Source organism: Polypterus senegalus, chromosome 4, assembly GCF_016835505.1.
Source record: "Polypterus senegalus isolate Bchr_013 chromosome 4, ASM1683550v1, whole genome shotgun sequence".
Classification (NCBI taxonomy): domain Eukaryota; kingdom Metazoa; phylum Chordata; class Cladistia; order Polypteriformes; family Polypteridae; genus Polypterus; species Polypterus senegalus.
This window is the reverse complement of record NC_053157.1, coordinates 91,802,817-91,822,302: the sequence shown is the minus strand read 5'-3', so window position 1 is coordinate 91,822,302 and position 19,486 is coordinate 91,802,817. Positions and strand designations below refer to the sequence as shown.

Below are 19,486 nucleotides of genomic sequence, written 5' to 3'. Positions count from 1 at the left end.
ATTAAACATTTTTTCCTTTTGCAGAAGCTTGGCAGCATAAAAGCAGGGAGCTTAAGATATAAGAACTAAGCATGTTTATTTTACTAATAATAAAGGGGGACTGGGCGGTCTCTTGGTCTGGAATCCCTACAGATTTTATTTTTTTTTCTCCAGCCTTTGGAGTTTTTTTTTTTGTTTGTTTTTTCTGTCCACCCTGGCCATCGGACCTTACTCATTCTATGTTAATTAATGTTGAATTATGTTTATTTTTTATTGTGTCTTCTATTTTTCTATTCTTCATTTTGTAAAGCACTTTGAACTACATTTTTTTTGTATGAAAATGTGCTATATAAATAAATGTTGATTGATTGATTGATTGATACATTGTACAATAAAATAATACAAGGGACAAGTAACGGGAAATCACAAAGTAGCAAATAAGTTATATAATACAACTAGGCATCCATGTACAGGTTGAAAGCTTTTGGAACCTTTTTCTGTCTAGTTTTCTAATACCAAAGAAATTTGTGCAAACTACTGTACCTCTCAAATGTTCTCTTTATCTTTGTCACTGTCTCTGTCTCTCCATAGACCCTGGACTCTCCTCCCTTCTGCAAAGTTTTAACCCAACCCCCCTGCTTTCTTTATACATGTTAGTTCCATAGCCAAAGGTACCTTTAAACCCATTAGTGATATCCATGCAGTAATCTGTGTTAACCTGTGTGTGTGTTCTAGACCATCAATTATGTTGTCTGTTAGGCTTTTCTCTGAATTTACTGACTTACTCTTCTTTATTTATTTACTTAAGCATGGGAAAGGTGCTATATAAATAAAATGTATTATTATTATTATTATTATTATTATTATTATTATTATTATTATCAATACTGTACAATTCCCCTTTGTCTTGGAATGAAAGAATTGGCTGCCTGCCAGCCCATCATGGCTATGGACTATGTGCAGCAGTATAGTGGCCTGAAGATTTTATAGCTTTCTGCCAGCCCGTCAGGATTTCTTTGTCTCTTTCCTGCTAGTTGGAGTGGCAGGCATTAATGGAACAAACAAACTTTGCAGTTTTCCTCCAAGGGTGCTATAACTTCACCCACTTGATTATCTTCCGAGAGGCTTCCTTTCTAGGTCACTTTTTAAAATGACAGGGCAGTGGTCTCCATCTTTCAAACTGGTGTGCAGGCATGCTCTCTGTCTTCCAGTATGGAAGTATCTCACTCTCTGACCCTCTTAGATTTGCTGCGGGATGTGTTCCTGTTCTTTATCATCTTGGTGGCACTCATGCCTCCAGTAACTTCTTGCAAGTCTGGTAGTCTTTTATACTAAAGTGGTTTTTAGTGAATCCAGGGCAACCAGCAGGATGAAGACAGATTATAATTGTTTACACATTTTTTGTAGTAGGAGTACAGAAAGGTTTGATGACAATGGTCACCATTGAATTAGAAATAGACATTGAACTGGCAGCATTGTGTTTGTAAATCTAGGTAATCAAGTTATCCCACATATTCCCTTCAGTAACTTTCCACTGAGGTCCATGTCATCAACCATGACTTCCACTTTCGCATTCCTAAAGTATGTGAACCTGTTTGTCACTCACCATGATTTATTGCATTCATATCAACCATTTATCACAACCGTCCACTTGTGCCTATTTCTCTCCTTCCCTCTCTCTATTACAGAATGACCCTTCTACACTTTACCTCATATCTCTACATTTTTTTATGAAACTATATCCAGCAACTTTTGCACTGTAGTAAGTGGCTCCTGTATTTATTATTAAATGTGCTGCCTGGCCATGAATCTACCTCTTCAATGCCACCTGCTCTTTCGTCTTCAAACATCTTTTTTGAATTCATGATCAGGCATTTCACTACCATACAATATTCTGTTTCAGGAACTGCTCCAATTCCTCATTTGCTTTTCTCATTTGGATTTAAAAATATTAGCATGCATGGCACTCTCCCTCACTGTCTAAACCAGCAACATATACCCAAGCTTAGATTTTAGCTTTCAAACTTTTTACAGCCCTGACTGCTATTCTTGATCCTCATACATCATCATACAGCCTGTATTAAAGCTAACGTATTATCCAATGTTTTGTGAAAAAAATAAACAAATTTACTGATATTTATCAATAATCTAACTAATTTAAAAAATAAATTAAGGATTATTTGTTATCCATACAACAAAAATGCAACAGCTACCAATGCTGAAATGTCTTACCCTGCTGGGATGCCCATATGCTGAAAGGACCAGGGCAGAGAATTTTGCACGAGGCATTACCTCCCCTGGAGTGCTAGATGGCAGCCGCCCCTGGGTTGCTATGGCACCCCTGGTTCCTACACAGCTCCATGGGAGTTGGAGTTTGCTATAGCCCTGTTGGGTTCCAGGGATGTTACAGGGACTGTGGAGCATTACTTTGTCAGGCTCCTCGCCCAAAAGTGCTTCTGGATCAGATTAACAGGCCATCAGAAGAACTTCCACATGCAGGATAAAAGGATCCCACTGCTCCAGTAGCCAGAGTTGGGGGAAAGGTGACGAAGCTTGCTAGAGAAGGAGTGAAGGTGGAAAGAGAGACAGAGACAGAAAAAAGAAGAGTAAGAAAATGCTGGGTGGATTTACCTATTGTTGCTTTGCTGTACTTTGCATTAGTGGGAAATGAAGGTAAAGAGTTTCCTACATAAATAAAGCCTTTGTTGTGCTGTAACATATATATGTGTGTATATACAGTATATATATATATATATATATATATATATATATATACAGTACAGGCCAAATGTTTGGACACACCTCCTCATTCAATGTGTTTTCTTTATTTTCATGACCATTTACATTGGTAGATTCTCACTGAAGGCATCAAAACTATGAATGAACACATGTGGAGTTATGTACTTAACAAAAAAAGGTGAAATAACTGAAAACATGTTTTATATTCTAGTTTCTTCAAAATAGCCACCCTTTGCTCTGATTACTGCTTTGCACACTCTTGGCAATCTCTCGATGAGCTTCAACAGGTAGTCACCTGAAATGGTCATAAAAATAAAGAAAACATATTGAATGAGGAGGTGTGTCCAAACTTTTGGCCTGTACTGTATATGTATACAGTATGACAATGTGTACTGCACCATGATTTTTCTCTTTTAAATCCAAAACAGTGTTTTGACAAGAAGAAAATGAATAGAGCTCATAGACTTTTTACAGCAGGAGAATAAATAGAATACAAAATAAATAGTACTACATAATTTTTGAAGGAATGACAAGATGTGCTATTACCTTAAGTCTACAGTAGTATCTGGTGTTTTATTTCTTTGTTACCAGCAAGGCAATCCTATATTCAGTTTTACCTGTTTACAGTAAATCTCTTTAACAGCAAGCTATAGAGTGAGTAATTTGAAACTACAATAGCGTTTGTCTACTGTGCTTTCAAGTACTTTCGCAAACTATTGTTATTCTTTTTTGTAGCTGACAAGTAATACTTCTGCTCAAAACACAGTTTTATGAAATCAATAGTAAACCTTCCTAAGAAATCCAAACATTAATATATGAAAGAATCAATGAGTATGTTATTTTCCTTTTCTCACAGCCATTTTCCATGGTTCAGGTTGCATTTAAAATGCTGATAATAACTTAAATACTCTCAGAAAATTCAATACCTTCAAAAAAATTCAATATGCATACATCATTCCAGCATGTTTTTCTATAAAAAGGTAGTATTTGTCTTTGACTGTTTTGTCTGCCATTTTTAGTCTGGTAATTAAGTGAGTTGTGCTCGTTTATAGATCCAGATTCTGGGATTTAAGCTTCGAGTCTATCAGGTTTAGTTTTTTGCTCCTCTCTGAAATGGATTCAGTGATGAAAAGGTCTAGGTTTTTGATTCATATATATATATATATATATATAAAAATAGTTATTTTATGTACAATAGTCGATTTGTTTTAGTCGATTACTTCACAATATCATGTTGCCTCCATTATTGTAAGTTATTGTTAATCATCTAATAATGAGCACACAAATGTTCGGCTGACACTTGTTGAACTGCTCCTTTGTAATTTATGTTAGAATTTGTTTCTTCATCTGAGAATTTGTTTTTCTGGGGAAGCCTGTTCTCATGGGTATCAATCACAAGATTGGAGGATGTTTATGGTTCTAGTTAGACCAATCTAAGGCAGCTACACTGTTATTGATTTGTACTTGTCTCACTGTATTCCTTAATGCTTAGTGTCCTGATATGAGAGCTAACTAGAAATATGTTTTACATTGTTTTTTATTTAATTTAAAAGGTTACTCAGGCTGGAGCACTGATAATTTTCAGTTAACTAGTTTTTTCCTGCTCCACCACAAAAATGCTTTCTCAGGCTTTTCTAAAATATTTCAGCCACTTCATATTTAAAGGATATGATGGAAATCCATGTCAAGTGCAGGTCAGCCAGAAAAGTAAGCTGCTTATGGAACAGAGCATATTGAAGGGCTGGCCTTTTTTCAGAGGAATGCTTACAGAGTGAGTTAAAAGTTTATAATAATATTAAAACCAGTGGTTAAAGTAGATACATGTGATGTTTTCTGTGACAGAGCTAATCCTGTTACTTATCAGGCCTGCAGTGGCACAGAGCTTTGGGAGGGCAGGAGAGGAGTGGGGCTAAAGGTATACAAAAATACCTGCAAGGAAGATCACAAGATGTTTGGTGGATACAAATGGAGTTTTTTCTCTCTCACTCTCTAATACATCAATAAGATACTCATTGCTTGATGTAGTTTACTTATTATGTACATAATGATATTTCAGCTCTTTTACTTTACTCTGTTTTATACTCAAACTTCCATTTGCCTTATCAGATCGTCTATCGTGTATGTTATCTATAATGCTTACAGTTTATTCTATTAGCTACTATGCATTTAATAAACAAGTATGTGCAAGGCAAGATCTCACTTAGCACAGGACACAAGTCCAATGTAACTGTTTTCTTACTGTTAATTTAAATTTTAATATATTTACAATAATAATAATTATATTACTTTTATGTAATAGGCACTTTTCTTAGCACTCAAGGTCATCTTACAAAAAAATTAAGCAACATTAATAGAACTAAAAACAAATACAATGATAAAATAAATAAAGATATAAAGTAGTAACAAGCATAAAAGATAACAGGCTATAACAGTTCTAAAATCAAAGTTGATATGCCAATTTAAAAAGAGTTGCTTTGAGAGTGGGTATTGATTACATTATTGAGTGTGGTTGACATATATGAAAGGAAGGAGAATTCCAGAGTTATGGAGCACTATGAGAGAATGTTCGTGCTCCCATAAAACTAAGTTTGATGTGTGATACAGGTAGAGCTGCAGATGAGTATCTGGGGGTGAGAAGAAGTGTAAGTGTGTAGGAGATCAGTGAGGTATGGAGGATCAAGATTCTGGAGAGCTTTACATGTTAAAAGCACTATTTTGAACTGTATTCGGTAGTAGACAGGGAGCCAATGAAGTTGGGAGAGAATAGGTATGATATGTTCATTGTGCTTAGAACAGGTAATTATCCTTGCAGCAGTTTTGTTTGAGTTGTAATTGACGGATAAGTTTTTTGGGGCTACCAGATAGAATGGCATTGCAGTAATCTATACGTGAAGTAACTAAGGCATTAACCAATGCTTCAGTTCTGTGTTGTGTAAGAGCAGGATGAAGTACTTAATACCTATAATATTCTTAATTAATTTCCAATATATATGATATCCCACTATAATAAATGAAATATTACAATGAGAAAATGTGGAAAATAAAATTATATATATATATATATATATAAAATTCTATTTAATGAACAATCACAAAAACAGTTTAGAAAATTTCAACTTTTGCAATGTTTAAAAAAACTAGCATCATAACTTTACGTAAAATAGGTTGAATATCTGAGGTGGATATGCGAAGGACAGCACACAAGTAATCATCACTGACAGAGGATCGATATCTGGATTTGTTAAACTTCGTCACTGAGAATGTTTTTTCATAGATGTAGGTAGATCCAAAGAGAACCAACATCCTTTGAGCATGCATCCTCAAGTGTGGGAAGATTTCCTCTTTGTGAGAGGAATAAAACTCTACCAGTGGTACTGACTTAAAATGCTCTGCCAGTAGATTATCAGACTGCAGATCAATTAGTTCAAGCTGGTTATCACTGGGTGCATTATCCACACTATAAGTAAAGGGAGAAGAAATCATGTGCATTTCACTCTCAACTCAAATCTTCTTGAAAACTCACCATGCAGTGCCCCTAACATGGATGAATACTTGTGGAGGTGATCAGCTGATAGTGCGACTTCTTTCAGTGTTGGCATGTGAGTAAGAATGTTGCCCTCTAATTGACTTGAAAGAAACTTCAACTTTCTTATGAAAGCTGTTACCAAGCTGTACATTTTATGTGCAAATAGGCCCTTGCCTTGCAGCTTGGTATTTAGTTCCTTCATTAATGCAGTCACATCAACAGCAAAGGCCATATCTGTAATCCAGTGTGTATCTGAGAGCTCTGGAATGTCCTTGTCTTTGTTTTCACAAAACTCTTAAATCTCTGCTCTCAGGTCCCATACTCATTTAACCACCTTGCCAAGGCTGAGCCATCTCACAGCTGTCTGGTAGCCTATGTCACTATGTTCATTTTCATGCTCCTCTAACAGTGAAACAGACTGTCTGTGATTTAGTACTCTTGCCCTGATGAAATTAACTATTTTACTTACAACATCAACAACATGGCTAATCTTTAGCACTGATTTGCACAACATCTCCTGATGAATGATACAATGCAAAAATATCAATTTCTGTTCTGGGTTAATTTCAGTCACTTTATCTTGCATCCGCCTCAAAAGTCCAACATTTGTCCCCGTCAGATTTGGACAGCCATCGGTTGTAACACCTACCAGTTTGTCCCATTTTAGTCCCAGCGTGGTCCATGGATGCATTTACCACTGTGAACAAATCATCCCCCGTTTATTCCCCGTAGTCCCTTTCATTGGCCACATAGCTGCCAGCTCCTCCGTCATCTCAAAGTCATTCGTTAATCCACGTACAAAGGTAAGTAACTGGGCTGTATCACGAACGTCACAACTCTCGTCTAGAGCCAAGGAGAACAAGGCAAAATTGTCCATTTTATTTTTCAGTTGAAGTGCCAAATTCCCCAGGATGTTCTCGACCCGCCTCGTTACGGTGCACCTTGAGAGAGACACATTTACAAAGGCAACTTTTTTCTCAGGGTATATTAGTCTTTGATAAACTCCCCATCAGAGAATGGCTTACTGTATCTTGCAATTTTGTGGGATATTACAAAGCTGGTTATGACTGCTGCATCCCCGGATGAGTGGAGCTTTGTAAATAATCCTTGTTGCTTTTGCAGTTTAGCTAGCAAATCTTCCAATGCTCGTGCCCGCTCTGCATCAGTATTTTTCTCCGTATTTAGTCTTGTAATGGCGATTCAAATTGTATTCCTTAAACACCACTATATGTTCTCCACACACTAAGCACACAGCTTTACCTTTGATTTCAGCAAATAAATATTTAGTAGTCCACGCCTTTTTAAAAACTCTACATTCTGCGTCAATTTTTCTTTTTTTAAAGTTAGCTGACATATTTAAGGGCTAAGAGCTAATTTCTTGGAAGCTGTGCAACACATTCGCTGACGTGCATAAGCGCACTGATAATTAAGAAAAACAATAATGGTCTTCAAAATAAAAGCCATGTAATTGTATTCCATGCACCTATCACAAAGTAATAGATGTTGCTACACTTTTACTACGAACTCACGCAGGCTGGTCAAAGGTAGTCAGTGGGCCGGATGTGGCCTGCTGGCCGTAAAATGCCCAGGGGCCTCATGCATAAACAGTGCGTCCACACAGAAATGTTGTGTAAAAACGTTTCCACTTTCAAATCGCGGTGTATAAAACCTACACTTGGCGTAAAGCCACGCACTTTTCCACGGTATCTCATACCTTGTCGTACGCAAGTTCACCACTTGGTTTTGCAGACTGGCGGCACCCAGCATCAAAGCAGTGCTACTGTTCCTGTGTGGTTACTCTTTATTTTCCTGATGTGGCTTTATAAATACACTGAAACTAACCGCATATTGTTGATTAGTGTAATGCATCTGATTGTAATTAACTTGTAACAATATAATGGTCCAGGGAATAGCCATAATATTCCAAATACCATAACTGCTTTAGCGTTGTTAGGGCTCATTTATACTTCACGCTCAGAACGCGTACGCGTCCGCATCATGCCTGCCACGCGTTCCCAGCGTTCATTTCACACGTCCTCTGAGCAGGTCCTCAGAAATTAACGCGACGCGTGCGCTAGTTGCAGTACCAGCAAAAGTCGGGCGCGAGTGTGCTAAAAGTCGGAGCGTGGCGTCAGAGTCTCTGTTTATTATCTACATGTGACAGCAAGCCTCTATGGAGATCCTTCGGGGATCGATGTGCGCGCTTTGCTGTTTGATGAATGGTTCAAAGTGTTGAAGCAAAATGCCGACATACAGATGCATTCGTGGTGCTTTTATATTCAAGCGTCGCATATTCCCGATCGTAATGACACGATACATTTTAAAAGTCTCACATACCATCTTTTGTGCCGTCTATTTTTTATTTTTTTACTTTACCTGCTGTCAGGTCCAAGAAGCTCGTAGCGATTAAAACTGGGATAGACGTTTACAATGGTCTGCTTTAATAATAAAGTAAACTACGAGGTTAAAGTGGACATTTGAGATTAAAGCGAAATTTCCACTTTAATCACAAAATACGTTTTCACCGTGTCTTTTATTTTTCTCAGTGGCTCAAATACAGCGCTATACATTATGTTGCCGATGTGAAGTTGGAAAAAAAAAATAGCGGCACTGAGACTTTTAAAATGTATCGTGTCATTACGATCGGGAATATGCGACGCTTGAATATAAAACCACCACGAATGCATCTGTATGTCGGCATTTTGCTTCACCACATCGAAGCATCCATCCCGTAGGATCAGCATAGAGGCTTTCTGTCACATGTAGATAGTTCCCGAATGTAATGACACGATACATTTTAAAAGTCTCACATACCATCTTTTGTGTCGTCTTTTTAATTTTTTTATTTTTGCAACTTAACAACAGCAACATAATGTATAGCGTTATATTTGAACCACTGAGAAAAAAATAAAGGACACGGTGAAAGCGTGTATTTTGTGATTAAAGTGGAAATTTCGGCTTTAATCTCGAATTGTCCACTTTAACCTCGTAGTTTACTTTATCATTAAAGCAGACCGTCGTAAACGTCATCCCAGTTTTTAATCGCTACGAGCTTCTTGGACCTGACAGCTGCGGCAAGCAGCAAAAGATCACCACACAGAACAAATTAAATGTATGATATTCCAACTCTCTGCACATTTAGAATCTTTAGATTCATACTTGATATCACTTTCATGATGAAATGCATTAAAGTGTGTATGTTACATTTTACATATAATTTCATTTAAATAATGAATACTGTTAATAATTACACACATGGGGGTGACACGGTGGCGAACAATAGCACTGCTGTCTACGCAGGGAGTTACGTTGCTGGTATTTCCTGCTTGTATTCCACACTGTGCTCCGGTTGCATTCCAAAGATAAGCAGATTTGGGGATTTGGTGCCGCTAAAATGACGCTAGTGTATGTGTGACACATCCCTGGATTGATGGATTTAATCAATAAACATCCTTTTCACAGATATTGCGGTAAGGTGTTATCGGAATTTAATAGGTGTTTTAGGGAATTCACAACACAGAGAAGCCAAACATGTTCTCACCGTGATAATATCTCGCACTGCCACCTGGTGGGCTCCTCCAGATTTACGTAAAGAATGCGCGCAAGTATAAACACTACAACGCTTGCGTAGCAGGAGCGTCCGCTGCAGCATGCGTCGCGTCGCGTGAAGTATAAATGAGCCCTTACTCTCACTGCACCATCTTCTTCTTCTTCTTTTTCTTCTTTCAGCTGCTCCCTTTAAGGGTTGACACAGTGGATCATCTTTTTCCATATTACTCTTACTGCACCACTCAGAGTATTTATATCACCGTATCTGAGTGGGGAATCACAGGAGCAGCTGATCGGAAAGAGAATTATTGGTATACAGCATCAAACCCATGCTGCCTCAGCTATGGCAAAATGTTTCAAAGCCTTTCCTGTATGGACCTCGTGGTTCAGAAACAGTTTCATCCCAAGAACTATAAACGACATCAATCAATTGCACCTTGTAGAACTGTTTGTACTTAAAAGTACAATTACCCCACTGTAAACCTGCTTTACAGTTATAATATTGTACAACCTGTGCCACATTATAAAGCACGTATTTACATATGATGACGGTATCATTTATAAGATGAAATGCAGCAAAATATGTTGATTATATTATACAGATAAAACTTTAACTTCATTTAAATAATCTGTATTGTTAACAATTAAGAATGTGAGGACACGGTGCCGCAGCACTTAGCAAGTTCACGTATTGTTCTTGCCTCGCACTTTATATTTACTAAGGCTGGCGTGACACTGGAAAGATAGATGAATAGAATAATTAAACACGTACTATGAAGATATTTCAATGTTCCTTAAAAGTTTTGAAGAATCGTTGTTGAAAGCTTACAGATGGCTTAACGTCTATTACAGGGCTGATTGTGTGACGATTGGGTATTTGAGGAAAGAAAAGTAAGGACAGGAATTGAAGGTTAGTATGTTTGAAAGAGGCAGTACTGCTACAATAAATTATTTCATCGAAGGTCGCGCATGGCGCAGCAGCATCTTGTGTGAGACATGAACAATCACTGTGCCATCGTGTTCTTAATAACATGCTTTCATTCCAATCATCATGAAAATGATACCACATACACATCTCAGTATTTTAATTATTCAGAGAACTGTAATATGATGAATGTAATGTATTCTGTGTCCTGTCGGAGAAAGAGAAAGAACGGAAGCACGTATTGAGTCACACACACAGAGCACATTGAAGATAAAATACAAAACAAAGCATTTAATATGCTACTTTAGTTACGATGGGATTTGAGAAACTAGTAAATTAAATGATTTTAAGATGAAGTTCTACTTCATGTTCTACTTTACAAAATAAACTACGTGATTAAAGTGGAAATTTCGAGATTAAAGTTGACATTTCGTGCTTTTTTCCCCACTGTGTGCCTATTTTTTTTTTGTCTGTACCTTAATAAGGTCAGACGGTGGGCTACAACTCACCTTTTCATGGCGACTTTGATATGTGACTTCTTTTTTATTTTTGGCACCGTGCAACTTTGTGAACTTGCGCTTTCGAGTTTCTCTGACATGCTATGTCACTCGATCAACTTCCTTTTGTTGATTATGCCACTGTTTAAACAAACAAATAGTATGTTTTTCCTTTGCCTCCCCTTAGTATTCTGTGAAATTCTTATATTTTCCCCCGTGCTTTTCCCATTGTCTTTTCACAGAAGGCTGAGCTTAAGGGCGATTTATATTGATTTGCATATTCAAAGAGGCGTAATTCTAGGAGGAATTGGGGTGGGACAGAAGGCGCATGTACGAGCGTTACTTTTTACACTGACCAGGATTTATGGAGTGGAAGAACGTGGAAGTTGGGGTACGCACAGATTCATGCATTTTCATGCAGATTCTGTGCTTTTGTGCTTACGTCATGTTATAGTGCGAATTCTACATACGGCGTTATGCATAAGGCCCCTGGTCTGGTCTAGCATGATGCCAGATTCTTAACCTGGGAAGAGATGTTTGTAATATTTTGTTAATTAAAATGAAAAAACTGTTAAGCTTAGTGAATGTAGATTTAGAACTAAAAAGGAGCACCTTGGTTTTATTGCTATTTAGATATAGAAAGTTATGAGTCATCCATGACTTTATGCCTTGGAGACATGCAGTGAGAATATTTAGAGCAGGGGTGTCAAACTCCAGTCCTGGATGCCCGCAGTATCTGCAGGTTTTCATTCTAACCATCCTCTTAATTAGTGACCTGTTTTTGCTGCTAATTAACTTCTTTTTTCTTAATTTTAATTAACTTGACTTAGACCCCTTGGTTGCTTCTTTTTCGTTTATTATCTGACATTTTATCATCACTGGTGCTGTTAGTCATACATATTGTGAAATACACTATCTCTTTGTTGCTCCCTCGCATGAGGTTTACTGAAGACGATTTCCTTTCCTCTAAAACTGATGCCGCCAGTCCAATCTTCCATAGATACATGTCAGCTCCAATAATCTTTTTATCTGCTGTGTCCCCTTCCTGCACATTCATATCACCTCATACCTATCACTTGTTTCAGAGACAACACTATTTGTTCTCATTTTCCCCAATGAGCAGACCTATTCCAAGCAAGGATCCTTCCTAAGATTCTCCGGCAGGCACTTACTCAGACCAGTGGATTTAAGCAGCAGGTCTAGTAAGTTCTGCCCTTTACGTTCTTTATCATCTCTTACTCTTTATAGCTTGCGTTCTCTCCCCCTCTCTCACTCACTCACACCACACATATTCTTTGTGGCTTCTAATAATGATTCCTTCCCTTCTAACAATGTCTGTCTTCAAGGTTCCACATGCCTCCACCAGAGGTTTTATGCCAAAAACACCTTTTATACGTACATTTCAATAATGCTGTTCGTGTCATGTTTCACACATGACAGATTACATTCTGGAATTGTTGTTGTAAAACATCCGAACATATACAGAAGAGGTTACCTGATCTGTGTTTGGACATTTTCTGGATTCTGTTTATTCTACCAGCTTTTTGTTATGTTCTTCACGTTTTAAATTTTATCATGACATCACAGTAAACTCACCTTTGCCTGAATGTATAACCTTGAAAGAGAGAGGTTTAAAGTGCTAATTTGTGACTCAAGGATTTTTGTTTCCATATCATTTAACACCTTGTAAAAACTAGAAGTTTAGTATACACAGTTAATCTTAATCTTGTTAAACACTAATAGTCAAACATGAGAAAGCAGGTCCTTAGGTGGCTAGTTCTAATTCGTCTTGGAACAGATAAATAGTTTTACTATACCTTGCCATTAAGCATAATTTCCATGTGTGTTGACTTGAGTATCATTGATTAGGTTTTGAGGAGAGAATTATGTTTGTGTGGGTTGTACTTGCAGTCTTTACCACATGGTCTTTAGAGTCTGTTGTGCAGTGTTGTCTTCCTTAGCCCGCTGTTATGATTTTTGTGGTGTCCTCTGTGTCTTCATAGGGAAAAGAAAGACATTTCATGGCACAAGGTTTTGTGCACTGACATTTACTTCTTGAAATAATGATGCTTCCCGGGCTTCATGATTTACAACTTTTTTGCTGTGTCCATAAGTTTTTGTTGAGGTTGGTAACAGCTAGGAGAACTCTTAAGAATCCAGACCATACAGTTTCAACATACTAACTTAGTTTTTTTTTTATTTTGTTGCATTGTGTTTTTCTTCTGTCTTTGACTGCTGCACAGATTTTGTTACATTCTTATCACCATGTACTCAGTAAGGAAGTTGAACCATGGTGAGACAGCATTTTATTGATTGTGAATTACTAAATTTAAGGTAGACAGTAGATGTCCAGTGGGAATTGAATAATAACCTTAACCACTGGAAACAGCCCCTGGCACATTTCTCTAAGTCAGTCTAGCTTTAAGGCATATAACTGGTAAACTACTGCTTCCCCTGTATATATTGCATGCATCAAAGCTGGAGTGTCTTCTTCAGGGTGAAAGCCTTTAAATAAGAATATAGAAGATCAGCTATTTCCCATGTAGCCGATCCTTCTTCTCCTCTTGCTGATGGGTCAGAAAGAACAGCCAAAGTTGAGGAGTTGGAGGAATTGCCAGAAGGATGCCAAAGTCAATATCAGAAAGTCTTTTGGACTGGGCAGTGAGTTTTTTTTTAAAAAGTGCATCCCCAGCCATGGTTCTTTGCACAGACAAGAACTGTAACAGTTTGGAAATACCTTCATACTGGCAGGCAAGAATAGTAAAATACTAATTATTTGTAAATTCAGTATTTAATTTTTTTGCACTTTTACTTTGTCTCATTTAGCTTGGATCAAGAAGTCGAAATCTTGCAGAAAAGGTCAGGCTCAGCTTGCAGTATGAAGAAGCTAAAAGGAGGTATGGATTTATTTTTTTTATTTTTTTGTCTACTTGAACTGTTTCGGTCTTGTTTTTTTTTCTGAAGCTTTTAAATTATTCCTAATCTCACTTTTTATAATATTTTGCACTCTATATCCATTTCACTTGCTATAACTAATAACCAAAAGTGCATGAATTGCTAACCAGTGAATTTGACATTTTAAAAATACTTAACTCAGGTGTCACTTTTAAAAAGAGCTGCTTATAGACACCAATTTGCCATAAACCCCATCTAAAGCCTGGTTTATACTTGACGCATCAGCACTAGTTGCTAGGGCAGCACATAAAAAATGATGTCAGATGCTTCTAATTAAATGGTGAAGTTGTATACCCAAAATGATGAATTTCGTAGAGAGGCTGATTACATGGATGGCAGAATGATGAATGAAGGGCTGAATATGACACAACAGTACACAAGGAAGACATGCACGTCACCCGCTCACGAGAATATGGTTTTAATGAATCTGCACTCACACACACTGGTGAACAATATAGCAAGCAATATAGCAAAATTGTACAGCAAGTCTAAGGCAAGTAAGGGAAACAATAGTATAAGCTGTAAAGCAACTGGAGCAGTGAGGGCATGAATATCAAAAGTGAATCGTATCCGTTTGTTATGGATTGGAGAGGACAAGGTGAACTGTTCCACTATTGCTTCAATACCAGTTACAAGTGAAAGATATCATAATTATTAGCAGCATTATGACAAAAATAAATGGAAAATGACTTTTCAGATATCAGAAGAACTTTTTTAGGGGATTAAATAGGGAGAGTATTACACAAAGTTGTTTTGATTACAGGGAGGAGGCAGTATCACAAAAAAGTAAGAGAATGTACAATGTTATATGCAGAGAGAGTCTAAAAGCATTATATAAAAGCAGTCCTTTGTTTTCGGCCAAAAATAAATTTAGGATTGAAATGGTGAGAAAGCACTATATCGTTGGACTGTTTGATATACTAGTCAACCTGCAAGATATAGCAAATGCTAATGCAGTTATTTCATGAAATATACAACTTGGTAACACAAATGTACACTTGTACAGCAGGTAACTCTTCAACTGACATGACTTGCTACTACTGAGAAAATTACCTAAAATATTCAGCAGCATGTTGATCACATGTGATGGCTTAAATATTCCAACAATGCTTCCAGCAAGTCTTTATCCTTTCTAAATGGACATTAACCTTTCCAAATCAGAGGGCTATATACCATTCTTGCCTTATGCGGTCAAAGAGAGGAATCTCTTAAAAATAAGGTAACCCTTAAACGCTTTGCACGCTGTATACTGGAGGTTGTGCAAATTATTATTAGGCCAAAAACGAATGTTTTAAACATGCTTTTTCAGGCCTAAACCTCACCTTTACTAATATGAGGACTCTTTTAATGGTCCAAGAGTGACTAATTTTAGTGCAGCTGTATACATAGATCATTGAATGTGATCAGCTAAATTTGTATGTTTCACCTCAGAATAACAAATTTCACCCGTAGAAGCAAAACTTTACAAATAAATGCTGCTGCAAAAAGTCACCCTCCAATTAGAAAGCCTATCTGGTCTACCAGATTTGCGGAACTAGTAGCCCAGCTGACTACCATATTCATTTATAATTTATTCTTTGTTTAATATACACTTAAAGCTTTCTGAAGTTTTTTTTTTTTTGTAAAATAAGTACTTACCTTCAATATTAAATAGGCTTTTTCCGAAAACAATCTATATCAAGAGACTCCTTACAAATGAGTAATTTGGTCCAGTGATGTGTAGCTTGGTGGACATGTAATGTGTAAGCACGAAAGGGTGGCAACATTTGCGGGAATAAAGCCCAGCAAGACCGTAACAGGGAATGAAAAGTTGCAAAAAGTGTTAAGTGACAAAAGGGAAAAGGAAGGATACTGCCAGGCACCGTGATGAGATTTATAAAGCTTGCTTATGCATAAAAGTGGTTTGAAATGTACGTATGCCACTTTCCATGCAAAATTTGGGATTTATAAAAGAAAACTTGTCAGGAGAATTTGCACATACTTATGGTATCCCACACATAAACAATATTTGGGTTTAACTTGGAATTGATGACACCTTTGATCAAGTAGGGAAATGCAGCCAACCCAGTTAAATAATGACTTGCATGTGTAATTATTCGTGTCACCAAGCCTGCATTATAATATGCATTGACATGACACACAATAAACCTTAAAAGTGATGAATATGGTGTTCATACTCTTTTGTAGATGGTTTTTAAGAGAGTTATGTTGCGTATTTGCACTAAATAGCTTTGTTTTTTCATCAGTTTTATCGGTTACCTGTTGTCACTTTTTAGGATTAGAAACCAAAGCAATCAGTTTTTGTCAATAGTTGCATTAAGTAAAAATTCACTCACTATGAACAGAAATGTATAAATCTCATGCCCTACTGCCTATTCATAGCCTAATGGTTTGACACAACATGGCTTGTTTGAACTACTTGAATTATATTCAAGTGGTAATATACTAAGAGAAAAAAGTTTCATTGATTTGTTTTGTTTTTATTTTTGGATAATGACTGGCTTAGGAGCGATTCTGTTGGAACTATGTGCTAAGCTGGCCCCAGCATTAGAAAGACAGACTGCCTAAAATTGAGCCATAGCTTTTCATATGCAGGTTTTAACAATGGTTGTCTTTCTGAACAGAAAGAGGGAATTGTCTGACTGGTCTGGAATATCTCAGTTGGAAGCCATACACCAACTGATGAGGTGCTACTTTCAGTTTCATTACAGTGTGGGTGAACAGGTGAATGTAAAAATGCAATTTACAGTGTCTGGCTTTTCTAACGTAATGTTGCATATTGCAATAAAGGTACCTAACAAGAATGAAGCTTCTGTTAACTGTAAGTAGTTTAATTCCATTAGCATACAGTTTACCTGTGATTAGGGCTGCCAACTCTCTTTCTCTGGAAATAAGGATATTTGGGTCAAAAAATAAGGTCTTTTGAGGACGCCTTTCCCAGTGATACCATAATATGCCTTTATACTGTCTTATGTTTTTTTAAATAGTATAAACCTTTAGTGGCAGTTTATCACAGTCACTGGCCAGCTAATAACCTATTTAATATTTTGAATATGTCAACCTCTTAAATTAACAGACTTCATTCCTTCCATTCTTATTTGGATAGCTTAACTGTCATAAACCTGTAAAAAACTATACACATGGTAAATTCACTTCTAGTAAAATAAAAATAATATTACTCTTTTCAGTTTAGATTATTTGCACGTATCTACATTGTTTTATATTTTTCCACTGAAGCTGTTTCTCTCAGTAAATCTGGGGTCTAGTATAAATATGAATAGAAATCTTTATATAGCATGCTACTGAAATTGAATCTTGTGAGCATTAGCCCCTTAATTGAATCTGTTCTGCAATTTCGAAAACAAGGATATTTGTTCATCAAGTAGTCTGTGAACTTGCACTTTCTTTTCAGCATAATGGGTATTCCTGAATTCATGTAAATTAAAGAATTATGAAAATATTATTAAATTACTTGAAGAAGTAACTTATAACTTTATCAACTGATAACTAAAATATGCTGCATTTATATGACTGAATAAATGTGTGATTTTTTTTAATTAACTGAAACTTTAATAGTTAACTCATTCATTTACTGTTATAAATTCATCCATTAAAATATTATAAAGCAGTACTTACTCCCACTAAAATACAATAGACTGTACCTGGATATATGAAAGTTCTTGTTCAACTAAGCTGCTGAAAGAAGAAACAAAAATAAGATCTCACATAGAAAACATGAAATTGTAATTTCGATTTTGAATAAATTCACTTAGTTCAGGTGAATTAGGATTACAAATAATTCAGGAAAGGAACAATATTTGTCTGTTCACCAAGAAGATAAAGCTGAATTCAAAATATGAAGTGAAAAAGCCAAGTTGGACAGATATTAACTATTCTCGCCAATATCTGCATTGTTTACTACCGGAACGGAAATGAAAATTATGGGAAAAATGTGTGTGCAAATGTTGATTGATGTACAACTTTCAATTTTTACCAATGATAAGGATATGGAGATTTTCAAATTTTAAGAACCAAAATTCCAGACATTTTCAAAATTTTATAAATTCCTCTCGGACAGTCCAAGGCGCGTTAAAAATTAGGATATGTCCAGGAAAATGAGGATGGTTGGCAGCCCTACCCATGATGCCAATATCAGAGTAATATATGTCAGGACTGCTGAGCAATTTTGCTGCATAATCGGGCATCTCCGATTACAAATGCCATTTGCATATCGAAATCAGAGGACATAGATGTGCTTTTTTCTTTCCCCATTGCACATACACCCTGGCAGTGACAAACGATCCATTTCTTTGCCTGAAATTGGCCTTTTTTATTTAATTTCAGGCACAGTGCAGCTGGTAAAGCCCACTGCATTCACAGCAGCAGTAACATGTTGGCATTCAATATATGTTCACTTGTTGGTGACACTTGAGCTTACTCCACCTAATAAAGGCCCTTTGCATGCCTCTAGTTTAGAGGAGCAAATTTCTGTCTAGCACTAGTTGATGCTTCAGGTGTGGAGGCTGCTGTAGCAGCCAGTGAAGGTCTGCAGCATCGTGTTTGCATAGGTACGAAGTTAACGTGCAAACGTGCAAGTTTCAGGAGACGTTCACATACGTTTATAAGATGAATTTTAATTTATAAAGGTGAATTACATACAAATGTGCATATGCAAAGTTTTATAAATCTGATTTTTTTTTGCCATATGAATTTTCCCATTTTTTGCCATATATATACTTTCATATTAGAAGCAATACAAAGTTTTGTAAATGAGACCCTGGTCACTAGAGGACAGCAATTACTAGGAATACCTCAGAGACTGATTCCATGGAAGGCTTGAAACCTTCTGGTTGACAGAGAGCAATCAACACAATATTTATTTTAACAATCCATATCTAGATCTGTTTATCATGTAAAATTTTTCAATTATTAGAGTCAAACTTGGTTCAGCTGTAAATTGATGTAATTGCCTCCCCTTGTTTAAGTGGCCACAATCTTTGTTAAAATCAAGAACCATGGTGATGTGATTTGTCTTTTATGTCTAGAAAATAACAAGTATTGTCCGCTTAAGACAAAAATATGTTCTTTATTAAAAGTGAAGTGTTTGTTATGCTTAAAATTTCTTTTCTTCCCACCTTTTACTTGAAGTTGTGACTTCAGTTACTTCAAATCAAGTATGCCTAAAGTTTTCAGATGGCCCCTGATTTTTAACTGAATTTCAATGTACTAGGTTTACATTACAATTACTGTTATCAAGCAAACATACTTTCAATTTTTGCAGGTAAGGTAAGGTTTAAGGAAAAATAATAAAAGCAT

At 36.5% G+C, this 19,486-nt stretch overlaps 1 protein-coding gene across 1 annotated transcript in view; it reads left to right on the top strand.

The window, feature by feature from the left end:
* The window catches only part of LOC120527536 (protein WWC2-like), a 293,278-nt gene that overhangs the window by 205,046 nt on the left and 68,746 nt on the right, over positions 1–19,486 (top strand). The window contains exon 8 of the mRNA XM_039751046.1: positions 14,042–14,112. Coding sequence (XP_039606980.1) covers positions 14,042–14,112 — 71 coding nt within the window. The remainder of the gene's footprint in view (positions 1–14,041; positions 14,113–19,486) is intronic.